Below are 13,970 nucleotides of genomic sequence, written 5' to 3'. Positions count from 1 at the left end.
AACACAATGTGAAGAAATATAAAGTATTATGTACAATGCAACCAGAAAAAATACGGTATCAAAGCATTGCATATATATGAAATTAAAATTGCATGGATGGAAAAATAATAGTTTAAATAAAAGTTAAATAAGTGGAAAACATGAGAAATGTATAAAATGGTAGATATACTGAAATTTGAATTTTCTACAGAAGTGCAGAAGTGTCCTTTTCTCACTTAAATTATACGAGGTTGTTAATATCGTCATTTTAAATTCATGGCTCATGATTTGTATTGTTATAAATAATTGGAATTACTAAAAAACAATCAAAACCACTTGAGTTTTACTAAAGTGTTTAAACCTAAAGTCTCGATTTTGACCAGAGTTTATTGTGTAACTTTATTTATTTATATCTTTGTTATTTATAAAGTTATAAAAGTTTAATATACAGCTGACCACGCGGGGGGCGGGGAATGCTGCTCTGCCCTCTGGCGCCCACAGGGGGGCAGCAGAGACAGTCACGTGCCCTTCTAATTGCTCCCTGCGTCACTTCCTGCCAGCAACTCAGCTGGTTAGCTTAGCGTTAGCATCTCGAAAGTTCCCAGCGGTGTGTGACGCCATGGCCTGAAGGAGCCGCGGACGACCACAACAAGAGGTGAGGACGCGTCTCCACGTCTCCACCGCACCGCTCCTCCGACACGAGGGACCGGGGAGGGGGACAACGCCCCCCGGGGGGGTAAAGTTAGCCGCTTTATGTCCACGTTAGCCGGGCAGCCATTCATTGACGTGCTGTCACCCGTCGGAGCAGGTTGGACTCAGCTCTTTTAAAACAAGCCAATTAACCCAATTAACCAGATTAACTACCCGTCGTCAGGCTCAACGAGCAGCAGCAGCTGTCACCGCTTAACTAGTCCTGACACGGCTAACCTGAGCAGCTAACTAGCTGTGTAGCTGCGGTTAGCTCCAGCTGAACACACCTCTGCAGGTACCTGGGGGGGTGCAGCTGTTTAAAAGGCCTCGAAGAATTTAGAAAGACTCAAATATAAATAAGATCATAAAGATTTGATAAAGAAGTGAGACGTCATTCAAACCCTGTGTCCGGATTCAGATGCAGTTTCTCAGGTTGTTACAACGTGTGAGTCAAAGTGTTGTTCTTCATATTTAGATAATAATGAGGATGATGAGGTAGAATTATAAAAACTTTCCTAAAGAGAAATGACTGTTAAACGTCTTAAAGTCATTTACTGCTGGTTCCTGGTGTGAGCAGCTGAAATATGAATAAGATCATAAGTTTGAGATTTATTAAAGTGAGACTTCATTCAAACTCAGAGACTGGATTCAGATGCAGTTTCTCATGTGCCAGGATAATGAGGATAATGAGGATAATGAGGTAAAGTGATCAAACTTTCCTCGAGAGAAGTTGCTGTAAAACGTCTTAAAGTCATTTCCTAACTTGTGTTGTAGAGAGTTAGTTGATTGATGGATGAGGTGATTGACAGACATCTAATCAGCATCCATGTGAATCTTCATCTGTTATTTAGTCAATTTTCTTATAAATATCCCCAAGACTCCACGGCTCCTGATTCCACCGACCTGCATTATAACGAGGTACTGAAGCTCGCTGTGTTTCTGATTGAAAATACTTTGCTGATCCAGTTTAAAACTATGTACCTATAACTGAATTACCTGTTTTACAGAGGTTACATGTATTTAGAATTTTGTCAAAATGATTTATTAGATAAAACCCAGAGAAGTGAAGTCATGGCCTGCGCCCGAGTGCCACTGGATGAGCAGCAGGTGACCGTGCCTGGGCCGCTGGGGAGGGAGCGCTCGCTGCCTGCACTGGTGAGTCCGCCCTCCTGGTGCTCCTGGTGCTCCTGGTGCTCCTGAGCTAATATCACAGTTCCCTCCGAGCAACAAGTCAAACCTGCTTCTCCCTGCTCCTCATCAGCACCCGGAGAGGAAGGAGGAGCGCTGCTTTGTGCCTTACAAGCCTCCGCCAGAGGACGGCTCTCCCGCGGTGGTGGAGGAGTTTCTGGAATATGCCAGGTTTATCATAGAGGATCTGGAGTGGCTGCTCGCTCTGCCCCACGACAAGTTCTGGTGCCAGGTAAGAGAAACACATGAGCCTCGTTTTCTGTTGTTTTAATTCAGCCACAACGGGAATGAGAGATCCAGTGAGGATTCAGGGAGCAGGAGACTTCACAAAAGGATGTGCATGAATAATACGTATAGAAAAACATTAGGCAGCACAAAATAACATTCGATAAATCAGTGAAGAAGAAGGAACAGAACAAACAGAATAAAGACAAATCTGACCTTGTGTTGTTGCTGTTTCTAAGTAAATAATCAAAACCAATAAAATACAAAAGAAGAAAGAAGCACAAAGTACAAATATAATATAACTTAATTACTAAATACATGTTCATCATAACAACCGTAGGATTACTTTCAGTTTCATTTTTATAGAATCTGTTCATAGAGATTAGTACAAACAGGCTTCAGCCTCTGACTCTTCTGTCTAACGCCTTCTGTCTATTATATGATTTCTATGTCACTGTTTTCCCTCCCTCCTGTCAGGTGGTGTTCGATGAGTCCCTGCAGTCGTGCTTGGACTCGTACCTGCATCACGCTCCCCGGAGCCTCGACCTCGCCGCCCTGCCCTCCTCCCCGGCGGTGGCCGAGATGCAGCGCTCCGTCCACAAGGTCGTCTTCTTGACCTTCCTGAGGATGGCGACGCACAAAGAGTCTAAGGTAGGACCAACACCTAGATGTGCACTTTTAAAGAGAGAATGGTGAAACTACAGAGAGTTTATTGATCCTGGGGGAGATTTAGAACATCGTAGATCCCAGACAATGAGGTTTGTTTGGGGTTTGTCTGTATTTTAAAAGTATAAATCCTTGATACACAGTTTAACCTGCTGCGTGTGTTGTGTGTGTGTGTGTGTGTGTTAATTTGCTTCTTGTCCCTCAGGAGAGTTTCCTCACCCCGTCAGTGTTTGGAGAAATCATCTATGAAAACTTCCTCTTTGACATTCCCAAAATCTTGGATCTGTGTGTGCTCTTTGGAAAAGGCAACAGCCAGCTTCTGCACAAGATGATCGGTGAGCTGCGTTCAAAGGCTCCTTTGTACACCACGAGTACAATATGAAATAGAATTCATATGAGAAATAATGTTAAATATTAACTTTATATTGAAATATTGAGTTGAGGACTTTTTACTGTTGCTGTTGTGTCCCGTGTCTAATCTTGTTTGTTTTCATATTGATGTCGTGTCAGACAACATCTTCACTCAGCAGCCGTCTTACTACAGTGACCTGGATGAGACCGTTCCCACCGTGTTACAGGTAAAATCACGTTTTAAACATTCAGCCTCACAAACAGAAAGTGTAAGACTGGCTAAAATAATATGTTTGGGTTTATTTAGATTTTCCAAAAAGGGAATTCAAGACACCTCCTACACAAAATAATATAAATCATAATTTCTCCGTCGATCAGGTGTTTGACTCGGTCCTGGAAAAGTGTGGTCTTCACTGTGAAGGAGCCACGGCCATGGAGCCGATGAAGCTGAACGCACACAAGCAGCCCACGGCCATGACCATGAGCCCGCAGGTCAGACGCAAAGAATTAGATCCACTTGGTCGATTGTCTCTGTGGATTTTAAACGTTGACTTTATTCCACACTGCAGCTTCACGTCCTGACATTGATGTTCATGCATGTTTTTTTCTTTTCTTTTTTGTCTTAGGATCTTGTAGATATACTTTTGTACCTGTGTGACTCCACCACCACCATCCATGCCTTCCTGGACATCTTCCCTGCTGCCTGCGCCATCTTCTACTCCAACGGCTTCCTCAGCAGGTAGAACAGAGGGAGGACGTGGCTGTTTATGGTCTAATCTGCATGAAATCTGTTCATGACAATATGTATTTCTCCTCTCGTCAGACTGACCTCGTTTTATGAGACCGTTGTGCCTGATCTGGAGAATGCGGTGAAGAAGAGGAACTTTGATGATAAAGGGTGAGAATCTGCTTCAGAAAAGAGAAGAGACATGTAAATCTAAACACCCACGTGGCTGATGATGGTAAATAAATTCCCCAAACCCTCCTCCAGGCTTCAGGACGACTTGTGGAAGAGGTTGTCCCACTCCTGTCGCAAGATGGTGGAGATGGCTCACCTGCTGCTGCACCACACCTGCCTGCAACCCATCCTGGAGGGGTGAGTCCAAACCCTCAACATGTAGCTCAGCAGAATTATCTCTACACGTATTAATACATGCATTAATTCTGCTTTGTTGTTTTGCAGGAGAGAAAACATGCAAACGTTTGCAGAGGATCTTCTACAACATTTCACGTCTTTTTTACCTGAAAAAAGGTGAGAAGAAGAGTTAAGATCAGTGAGGACAGTGGTTTGTTCAGCAGTAATTTGAAATGTACTGTATGTAATGTTTTCTGAAGGATGAATGTTTGTGTTTCAGGTTCTTGTCGGACTACGATGAGCAGTTTCCCATCTCAGACGACATCAGCCTCCTGCACCAGGCCGTCCCCGTCATGTATCCTCCTCCTTCACAGAAAGAACTTCAATGACACAAACACATTTCTACTGATAGTAACAGTCTGACAGTAGTGGTGCATGTAAACGACCAAACCTGGGTCCTTAAACAGTATTTCCTTTATTTAGTTATAAGTCGTTTCATTCGTTTTTCTTTCCTTAAGCTCTGCTTTTGTTCAGCGATGAGACCAGGACGTCCTACCTGCTCCAGGGGGTGGAAAGTGCCTGGGAGAGCGTCGGGCGGCGGAAACCCCCGAGCCAGATTCAGCCTAAAGCCAATCAGGGAGCTGCTGCCGCCTCCTCAGCCGGTTTTAATCCTCAGAATCAGGTCCGAGAACCAGGAGAGGGGAGTGCGAGGGGAGCAGAGGCCATGTTGGATGCTCCCCGAAAAGAAAACGTGAGTTCTGTGATTTTTACAGTTTCTTATTTATGTTTTAATGGCAGCTCAGTGTCGCGTGTTCATCATCGCTGATTATCAGCTGAGGAAATTAGAAAAGGATTCTCACAGCCCAGTGTGACCTTCAGACGTCTACTGTTGTTTGAACAAGTCCATAAACCAAACATGTTCGATTTAAAGTCATTTATTCTCACATTTCAGAATCTAAAACCCCAAAATGTGAACTTGTTTTCAGGGTGTGGTGTGTCCGCTGAGCGAGGGCGAGCTGGAGTCCCTGCTGTCGTGCATCAGTGACCTGCTGCCGGACTTGGGCGAAGGCTTCCTGCTGGCGTGTCTGGAGGCGTACGACTACAACTCTGAGCTCGTCATCAACAACATCCTGGAGGATCGTTTGACTCCGGGTCTGGACAAACTGGACCGAGCTCTGTCAAGGTGACACAACACACCGCTGTCCATGAAGCAGTAGGATCCATAAAGTGGATACTTATACTGATGTCTCCTGACTGTTTTTAGTTTAAATGTCCGTTCACTCTCAGTATCCACATGAAGGACAAACTACAATCTCTACTTTTCTGTGGCCATGGATTACAAAACTGTACAGATCTCTCCTCTATTGTCTGATAACTTTTAAATATGAAGTAGGTTTTATTTTTCAGAGTTTGTGGTGAATAAAAAGGTAAATGTTGGGAAATTTGCCATTTTCTTCTGTTCGTCTTTTCAGGCCTGTGAAGGAGGAGATTCCAAATGTTCTGAGCGACAGATCCAACGTGTTTGATGACGATGAGTTTGACGTCTTCCGCAGGGACCAGGTGGACATGTCCCGCATCTGGAAGGGCAGGAGGTAAAGAGCAAACAGGACGCGCCCACTAATCAAACACTAACATCCTGGACCCACAGGGGCACAATGAAAAAGTAAACCATCGATATCCTGGTGACAGAGGAGGATATAAAATCCATTTATTAAATTGTTGTATACAGATGTTAGTTATCTTTAAGCCTTGTGTCTCTTTAAAACTCTATTTAAAACCATGTAGGGGCCACAACTCGACCTGTGAATACATTTAAAGGAAACGTCTCCATGTTTTCTGTCTCCTGCAGGAAAGGGGAGGACCCTCGAGAGATGCTGAACGACAAGCGGCACATCGAGGAGCAGCGGGCTCGGTATCAGACCTACGAGACCGTGGTGGACGAGGTCGTCATCGAACCCGGTCAAACCGCCGCCGACTACGGCCTCGACGACTACGATGACGAGTACGACGACACGTACGACATGAACCAGATTGGAGCGAATGACCTGGACAGAGACAGTGTGCTGAACCGAAGGTGAAACACAGGAGATTGAGACGGGAAACTTTCTAAATCTGGATCAATCATCTCGTCCTTGTGATGATAATCACAGAACCTTTTCACTTTGTGTTTCCCTGCAGACCGTTCACAATCCCACAGATTTTGAGAAGAGCAAACAAACCAGAGGAAGAGGAGGAGGGTGAAGATGAAGAGGAGGGAGAGCCTTTACAGGTACGGAAATGATTCACCATTACTAGAGACAACTTTTCTATTTGACCAATGATAAGGTTCTAAGTGTAAAATATAATATTCTATATATATATGCAGCAGCCAATGTCTTTTATAAATTTAACATATTTGCCAAATCAAGTTTTATTGGAGATTAATTGGTTTTCAAACAGGTTTCAGGAAGTTTTTAATATTTTGAAAAAGACATGTTTCGGCTACAGACGCGTGAGCTTCCTGTTTGATGATGTTTTCTGTCGTGACTCCACTTCTTACATGTGAATCCTTTTCAGAACAACGTGAACAGGGACCAGTTTGTGCAGGACCCGGCTCTGCTGAGGGAGAGAGCGGAAGCCAGAAGAGCCGCGATGCACCAAAGACGAGGGTAAAGATTTCACCTCCTCTGTAGATTCACACATTTAACGTGCTTTTCTCTGGAGTTTTTCCAAATCTCTAAATTAAGGATCTATGGTTAGAAAGTATTGTAGTGGTTGTAAAGCCCCCTGCAGCTAATCTATGATTTTGAGTCATAAATTAAACTAATTCGACGTTTATCAGTTTAAAAAAAAACATTGCAATTACTAGATGAATGAAATGAGTAGACTTGGGATGATCTTCCTAAAAATGAAACTTAGTTGTTCCTCAATCAGTTGAGTAGTTATCAGATGAAGATGAAAACACAACATCCTTGTCCCTTCCTCCGTCTCTTCCAGTTTCCGACCGGAGCGAACCAGCAACGTCGTCGGCCAACCCAAAGGCCAAGGACAAAGCACGGACACATTCCTGGACCGACGCAAGAAGGAGGCCAACAAGACCCGCGTGGGCAACCACAACCGACGCAGCATGGCCGACCGCAAGAGGAACAAGGGCATGATCCCGTCCTGACCCGGGTGACGGCTGCTGCTCGACCCGACCGGACCGATGGTGGATGAAAAGGTGTGACAGAGACAAACGGAAATAATCCGGTTCTGGTTCGACGGACTCTCGATGGCGCTCCGGTCCCGAAGTGAAGCTGCTGAAGGTTTTCAGTCGCTGGAGACAAAGTGTAATTATTTGACTTTCTCAGCAGCTCGTTGACTGAGACGCTGATCATCTGCTTTTCTTTTTCTAGCTCATCAATAACCAAAGTTCTGAGGACAAAGAACGAGAGCTTTATTTTTGCCAAGTAACAAATCAGTTTATTATTAAGATCCATAGTGATTTGAGAGAAGTTTCTTTGACATCATCATCATCATCGAGAAGACAACATAGGAAAATAACAAAGGACGAGACATTCGGGGTTTTACAGAGACTGCAGTTGTGTCTGTAGCTGGAAGAACAATCACTGACCTGGTGTTTAAAGTCTGGACATCGACGCCTGTCCCTGTTGTGCAGCCTTCACCCAACGACGCGTCTCTACGAGCGCCTGCTTACGATGCTGCTGTGTTTGTGTTTGGAAGCACGCGCTGCCCGGTGGCGCCTCGTGTCTCACACTCGCTGCCATGCTCAGACTATTTTCTACCACGAGAACGGATCTATCATTTTGCATTTTCTAACAAAGAAAGCACACGTTATTTGCTTTTTGGAGTTGACGTCGCAAAAATAACAAAATACGATAATACTATGTTTTCAACAGACTTCGGACTTTGACTCGTCTTTCGTGAGAAGCAAAAACACTTTTTTGAGTTGTTGCTTTTAGCAGAACATGAGGGGGTTGTTGCAGTTTGGCCTGAAATGATCATCAGTGATTTATCTTCATCCTTCAACCACCTTTGGCAAGTAAACTATTTTGTTGAGCTGCAAAATTGTGAATAAATAGTTTCCATAAATCCTCCAATAGTTCAGCATTTGCTGTTTGTTTCATTTGTAAATGGAAAATAAAATCTGACTTCAGGCTTTTCTTTACACAACAGTACCACGGAGTATTAGGGTTAAAAAAAAAAGTTATGAGATTTCAAGAAAATCAGTCTCCTGTGTTAAAATGTGGAGCATCTTCTACTTTAAAGGTTTCACAAAGAACAAAATACTTGAAGTTTTGTCTCGTCGGCTCCACATGATCATAAGAATCAGGACTTTGAAAAGATTGTGAAGATTTTTCCTTTTATTCTTGTAAAATTACGACTTTATTCTCGCGATAGTTTCTTCTCAATGTCGACTTGATTCTCGAAATCTCATAATATTTCCTTCAACTCGTCGCTAATACTCAGATGTTGTGTTTAAAGTTCAAATTAGAGCCCAACAAATATCAATATTTTCGGGGCTGATGCCGATATTAAGGATTAAAAAAAAAATCTCATACTGATATATATATTTAAAATAATTGGCAATGATTTCTAAGATGTTATCTAACACTGTAATTGAGGCTTAATAGACAAACATAAATAACTATAAAGAAAACTAAAATTCTACCAAATATATAGAACTTGAATTAGGGAACTAAACAAGTTTTCATATCAGCAAACCAACACTGATGTGTCTGTAAAAGGTTCATATTTGTCGGGCTCTGGTCAAAATGATGTTTGTAATTGATCAGATTAGCTTTGCTGACGAGTCACATGACGAGTCACATGACGAGTCAAACAAACCCTCTGAACATAGAAATAATACAAAGAGGTTGACGAAGCGTCGGAGTCGCGGCCTCAGGCTCAAACTACGTGTTCTACGTCTCCACCACTGACGCAGCTGAACGAGCTGCTGGAACAAACATCAAGTTTCTAACAGGTCAGGAGGTGTGTTTGTGCAATAAGGCAAATCAGGGACGAGTGCAAACACTTTCTCACGTCTGCTATCGACCGTTAATTCTGCACGACAACTACAGAACCGCTCCCACTCGTATCTAACTGAAATATGTTCGGACACTAGAGGGCGTCACTTACTCTTAAAATCCGTTAGTCCAGATGATTAAGTTGGTTACTGCCGTTCAGGCACAAACTGACTCGTGAAAACTCGCCGAGCTCATCAACAGAGGAAAGAGGAAAATGTCGTGTGTTTGTTTCAAACTAATATTTCCACAGTTGTACAGTAACATGATCCCAGGGAGACGAACTGTTCGTACACAACAGTACTTCTACAGTCGGGCCGGGCTGTGTGACTTCAAATCAATATCCCTCCCTCCATTGTGATTAATGAACGTTTACTTCATGCCCCCCCCCACCCAGTCGGTTAGAGGTTATAAATAACATTTCCAGTTAATAGCCCAGCCCTGTTCTACAGTACTTCATAGTATTGTGTTTATACTTCCACTGTTTGCCTGTGACCCACTGCTCCACAGTCCCATCAGCCAGGCAGCTGCCGTAAGGATTTGCTCCCGCAATTCATTGCTGGAAGGAGGAAGCGGCGAGGTCAGTAAAAACAAAAACGGCTACAGGTGAGTCACCGAGGACGTGGGGTCGATTCCCTGCTGCTGCTGCTGTGGCGATGCTGGTGGAGGTGAGGCGACCGTTAACTGTCTTTGCAGACGCTGCCTAAGGAGACAGGAGATACACAGATTTAGAGAAACACGGGAAAGTGGAACTGACACAAAATAGAAAAAACATTTATCTGACAGCTTTAGTTATATTTCAGATTAAGATAAAAATCAAAAGACAAAATATGTTCTGACTTTATAAGAAATGAAATTTAAAAAAAGCCTTATTATAGGTTAAATTACCCAAATGAATATAAATTGCCTCGATCATAACAAACTAAAACACTGAGCTAGACTTAATTGTTATTTTTAATAATATTGATCCTGTAACAAATAATTCTGCACTTTAATATTTCTTTATTTAACTGTGTAAATGATTTGAAAATGTCAGCACTCGATATAAAAGTCGTGTTTCAGTCAGAGAGGACAAGACGACAGAGTTGTGTGTCTGTGTGCGACGTTGTGAACTCACTGAGGATGCTGCGTTTGCACAGAGGACACGTGTGTTGCAGCAGCAGCCAGGGGTCCACACACTCTCTGTGGTACTCGTGAGAACACGGCAACACACGCAGACACTGAGAGGACGACAACACAACATGATCGGCACATTTCATGGATCACAAGGTCCTGCAGCAGGTTACACACACTTCATTCTCTGGGTGTTACCATGATGAGGAAACAGGATTTTATCTGAAATCAGCAGAGTCACAGCTGCTATCAACAGGATCTCGTGTTCATCTCGAGCGCAGAACAGTGGGTTGTTCTCAAATATAATCCTTACTCAAAAAGAACGGGAAGTTCTGTGATTAATGTCATTTCTACCTGGTTGTTGTTGAACGGCTCCAGACAGACGGCGCAGTTGTCCGTCTCCACCGGCTGCGACGGGTCACACCAGGGTTTGGGCTGACGGTATGTTTTGGTCTTCAGAGACGACATCCTCTTCAGAACGTCCTGTTTGGGAAACAGCTGAGGAACAGGACGCAGCCGAGCGTCACATAACGTCATCATCCAAAGGTCTGAAGCTCAGTGGGCTGGTTTTATCACATCAATACAAAACACAGACTGCACCTCACAGGACTGAGAGATACGAATCCTCAGAAACTCAGGGTTTCTAGGGTCTTAGAGGTTTTACAGAAGTTCAGGCAGCTGTGTAGCTAATATATACATTTAGAATATTTCCGTGGCGCCATTGGAACCCACAGGGTCTCCATGAGAGGTGAGCTGTTACCTCCAGGTCGTCGTTGAGCTGGGGGTCCTGGTATTGCCACCGGGCATGAACGATGACTCCGGTGCTGAGGATCAGCGCCACCAGGAGGACAGTGTCCCACAGCTGCTGCAGGTATTTCTACAGGCACGGAGCGAGGGAAGAGTCTTTTAACTTCTGCTTCTATCTCTATATTTACCTTTTACTTCATCGATATTATCATTATCATGTAACTTTTTCTTTGATATTAGATTTCAGATTTCTCTTGTGCCAGTTCAATAAAAGAAGATGCTGATGAGTTCATTCTGCTCCCCCCCACCTGGACCTGAGAGTTGGACTCTCCCGTGCAGATGACCCCCTGCCACTCTCCGTAGCGCCCGCCTCTCGATCGACCGCAGCTGGACCACAGCGTGAGCGTGGCGCCCTGCCCGAACACACAGCAGCACGTGCTCACTGTCAGCTCAGCCTGTCATCTGTTCACTCACCACTGGAGGGTGCTAACAACTGAAAAACACACAGTCAGCTGATTGTGACGGCGCTCACCAGGTTGTCCTGCAGGATCGTCTTGTACGTGATTTTCGCCGTCGCCTGAAGGCCCCTGGGAAAACACAGACATTCAGTGTCAAGATAAATCGCCCAGCGCAGGAGATGAAACGATAAATGAATTGTTCTAAATAACTAGATGAAGATTAAAAGATAAACTGAGTTTCCACGAACAGCATGAGAGTGGTGACGATGTTTTACCTGAGCAGAGCTCCGATCAGCTTAGTGACGTTTTCAGACGTCTGGATCACGATGATGGGCTTCGACAGAACCTGAGAAAGATCCATCTGAAACACAAAGAGGCAGAATTTAGTTCAGGAACGTGAGCTGCACCAACACCACACGTTTTCACACCTCGATTTTCTGTCCTAAAACAATGTCTAATGATTACAACTGAAAATATTCTAAATTCTTTCCTTTAAATTCTACATTTAAAAAAATCTTAATTCAAGTTCAATATATTTGATTGTGTAACATGTAATGACGTGAAGCTGCACTGCTAATAACACACGACACACACACACACACACAACTGTTATTATCAGCAACACAAGTTCTCCGGTACGTCTACCTCACTGACGGTGTTCTGGTTGAGAGCCAGAATGATCAGCGCTGAAGCTCCGAGGACCAACGCTCGCTTCATCTTGGACAGAGACGAGACAATCTTACATTTCATTCAACTGAAGCTTCGAACTAAACAACTCAAGAGTACGACCACACTCACTTTATTCACCATTCCATCAGCGAAGGACTCCTGGTTCCCAGTGGAGGCTTTGCTGTCGTCCATCTCCACGGGCACCACCCCGATCCACGGCTCCTGCTCGCTGGCGTCTTCCCCTCCGCTTCCCAGCTGCGTCTCCTCATCTTGAACCTGAGGAGAAACAAACAGAGGAGAAATGCAAATATTGTCAAATCTAACTTTCCTTTAAAAGCTCAAAGTTGCAGAGTAGAGACAGAGGAAGAAGCTGCCTTGCTCAGGGACAGTTTACAGCGACTGTTCATGGAGGAGAGAGTTGTTCATAGAAAGCTGCAAAAGATTATTTTAACTATTAATTAGACAATTATTCAATCAGTCATTTGATCTATAAAGCAAAGGAAAATGCCCAAAACTATTTCCCTACTAAGAATCCCAAAACTATCAGATTCAGGTTTTATTGCCAAGCAGACTTACACACACACACACACAGGGACTTTTCTATGGTGTCTTTGTGCAACTGCAAATATAAAAAATATAAAAACAACTATAAGCACCAGGGGGAGGGATTGTGCAAAATACAGTTAATCTGTTATACAGGAAGTTAATTAAAAACCCAAATTATTCACTTTACTAAAGTTTAACAGGAAATAAGCATCTTTGTGACCTTGATTTGATTGAAATAGAAATTAATAATAACAAGAACAATAAAGTCTGATTCAGAAAAAGTAGTATTTATTTATTTCACACATTTATTAATATTAATGTGTAATATATAATGTATAATTTGTCTCGTTATAAACTAAATGTCAGTAAACAACCACCGTCACTTGCAGTAGATGCTCCACTCACCAGGAGCAGCTCCGCGTCCAGCTCCTCCCGGGGCTCGGGGCTCCTGCTGCGGCCGCTCGGCTCCACCACCTCCCCCTGGAGCACCGCGCTGACCCCGGGCCGCTGCTCCAGGAAAACCTCCACCTGGGCGAGCAGCTCCGCCGCCAGCAGCTGCCCGAGCAGCGGCAGCGTCACCCAGAGGCAGCAGCAGCAGCGGCGGCGGAGGGAAGGAGCCATGGGTCCGAGGAAACGCGGAGGAAACGCGGAGGAAACGGTCAATAAACACACAAACCCAACGTGTCAGCCATTGTTGTTTTTGAGCGGAAGCTGGTGACGTTTCTCTTCTTCCTCTGAGAATGTAAACAAGCCCAGGCGACTTCCGGGTCCCACCGGAAACGACGGGGGGGTTAGGATCTTGTCCTGCATGGTTCAGGTATATCGACATAAATAATGAAATAATGTTCACGATTATTGTATCTTTTTATTGTATAATCACAAAGTAACTAACAATGATTGTCAGTATAATAAGAAAGTTACATCTACACACGGATTATTCTTTAAAATGCATCCACTGTGCTCTTCGAAGTCCGCCATGTTGTTGCGTCATTGTTACTACGGTAGCTCAGAAGGGACACACCAGTCTCTGTCTTTTCGCGTTTCTTCGTAACATGAAGGCCACCGTTATATTTCTGGTTTATAGAGGGATTAAAGGCGACGGGTCTTCACCGCTAGATGGCGCTAACGTTTTTAAAATTAATAATATAATACAAAGACTTTGCTCATTTATTGCAATTCAAGCAGATGTTTTGTTGAAATATTTTTGACTAATTTCAATATTAGTCATTTCAATGTGATGCTGTATAATTAGCTGATGGT

General features: G+C 43.8%; 2 protein-coding genes across 8 annotated transcripts; one reads left to right on the top strand and one right to left on the bottom strand.

The window, feature by feature from the left end:
• Window positions 1-513: 513 nt before the first annotated feature.
• On the top strand, window positions 514-8,253 carry ascc2 (activating signal cointegrator 1 complex subunit 2). 4 transcript variants are annotated; one of them, XM_035166265.2, is made up of 19 exons: window positions 514-634; window positions 1,718-1,824; window positions 1,931-2,089; window positions 2,560-2,733; window positions 2,954-3,083; window positions 3,259-3,326; window positions 3,478-3,591; window positions 3,726-3,838; window positions 3,923-3,997; window positions 4,091-4,195; window positions 4,283-4,351; window positions 4,455-4,529; window positions 4,709-4,925; window positions 5,161-5,357; window positions 5,647-5,766; window positions 6,024-6,248; window positions 6,353-6,443; window positions 6,731-6,822; window positions 7,151-8,253. In XM_035166265.2, the coding sequence occupies exons 2-19, from the start codon at window positions 1,741-1,743 to the stop codon at window positions 7,320-7,322; spliced, it is 2,280 nt and encodes a 759-aa protein (XP_035022156.2). In that variant the 5' UTR covers window positions 514-634; window positions 1,718-1,740; the 3' UTR covers window positions 7,323-8,253. The 4 variants fall into 4 exon arrangements, with proteins under 4 accessions (XP_035022156.2, XP_047197262.1, XP_035022151.2 ...); XM_047341306.1 differs by having other exon boundaries at window positions 1,547-1,824; XM_047341307.1 differs by having other exon boundaries at window positions 528-634; window positions 1,521-1,824.
• On the bottom strand, window positions 7,573-13,670 carry rnf215 (ring finger protein 215). 4 transcript variants are annotated; one of them, XM_035166295.2, is made up of 10 exons: window positions 13,116-13,670; window positions 12,303-12,440; window positions 12,141-12,212; window positions 11,771-11,856; window positions 11,570-11,624; window positions 11,346-11,450; window positions 11,051-11,167; window positions 10,645-10,788; window positions 10,295-10,397; window positions 7,573-9,880 (listed from the first exon to the last, which is right to left on the bottom strand). In XM_035166295.2, exons 1-10 carry the CDS (start codon window positions 13,329-13,331, stop codon window positions 9,858-9,860), a joined length of 1,059 nt encoding a protein of 352 aa, XP_035022186.2. In that variant the 5' UTR covers window positions 13,332-13,670; the 3' UTR covers window positions 7,573-9,857. The 4 variants fall into 4 exon arrangements, with proteins under 4 accessions (XP_035022186.2, XP_035022185.2, XP_035022187.2 ...); XM_035166294.2 differs by having other exon boundaries at window positions 12,294-12,440; window positions 13,116-13,662; XM_035166296.2 differs by lacking the exon at window positions 12,141-12,212 and having other exon boundaries at window positions 12,294-12,440.
• Window positions 13,671-13,970: the final 300 nt, after the last annotated feature.

This window comes from Hippoglossus stenolepis, chromosome 9, assembly GCF_022539355.2.
Source record: "Hippoglossus stenolepis isolate QCI-W04-F060 chromosome 9, HSTE1.2, whole genome shotgun sequence".
Classification (NCBI taxonomy): domain Eukaryota; kingdom Metazoa; phylum Chordata; class Actinopteri; order Pleuronectiformes; family Pleuronectidae; genus Hippoglossus; species Hippoglossus stenolepis.
Note: the sequence above shows the minus strand (reverse complement) of the source record. Positions and strands in the feature narration are given on the sequence as shown.

Coding starts and splice junctions, on each gene's coding strand:
- ascc2 (XM_047341306.1), top strand. CDS start 1,684: ATGTATTTAGAATTTTGTCAAAATGATTTATTAGATAAAACCCAGAGA. Junction 3,998..4,090: donor AGGAACTTTGATGATAAAGG/GTGAGAATCTGC, acceptor ACCCTCCTCCAG/GCTTCAGGACGACTTGTGGA. Junction 4,196..4,282: donor CTGCAACCCATCCTGGAGGG/GTGAGTCCAAAC, acceptor GTTGTTTTGCAG/GAGAGAAAACATGCAAACGT.
- rnf215 (XM_035166294.2), bottom strand. CDS start 13,331: ATGGCTCCTTCCCTCCGCCGCCGCTGCTGCTGCTGCCTCTGGGTGACG. Junction 12,441..13,115: donor TGGACGCGGAGCTGCTCCTG/GTGAGTGGAGCA, acceptor GTTTCTCCTCAG/GTTCAAGATGAGGAGACGCA. Junction 10,789..11,050: donor AGCTCAACGACGACCTGGAG/GTAACAGCTCAC, acceptor CCTGTTCCTCAG/CTGTTTCCCAAACAGGACGT.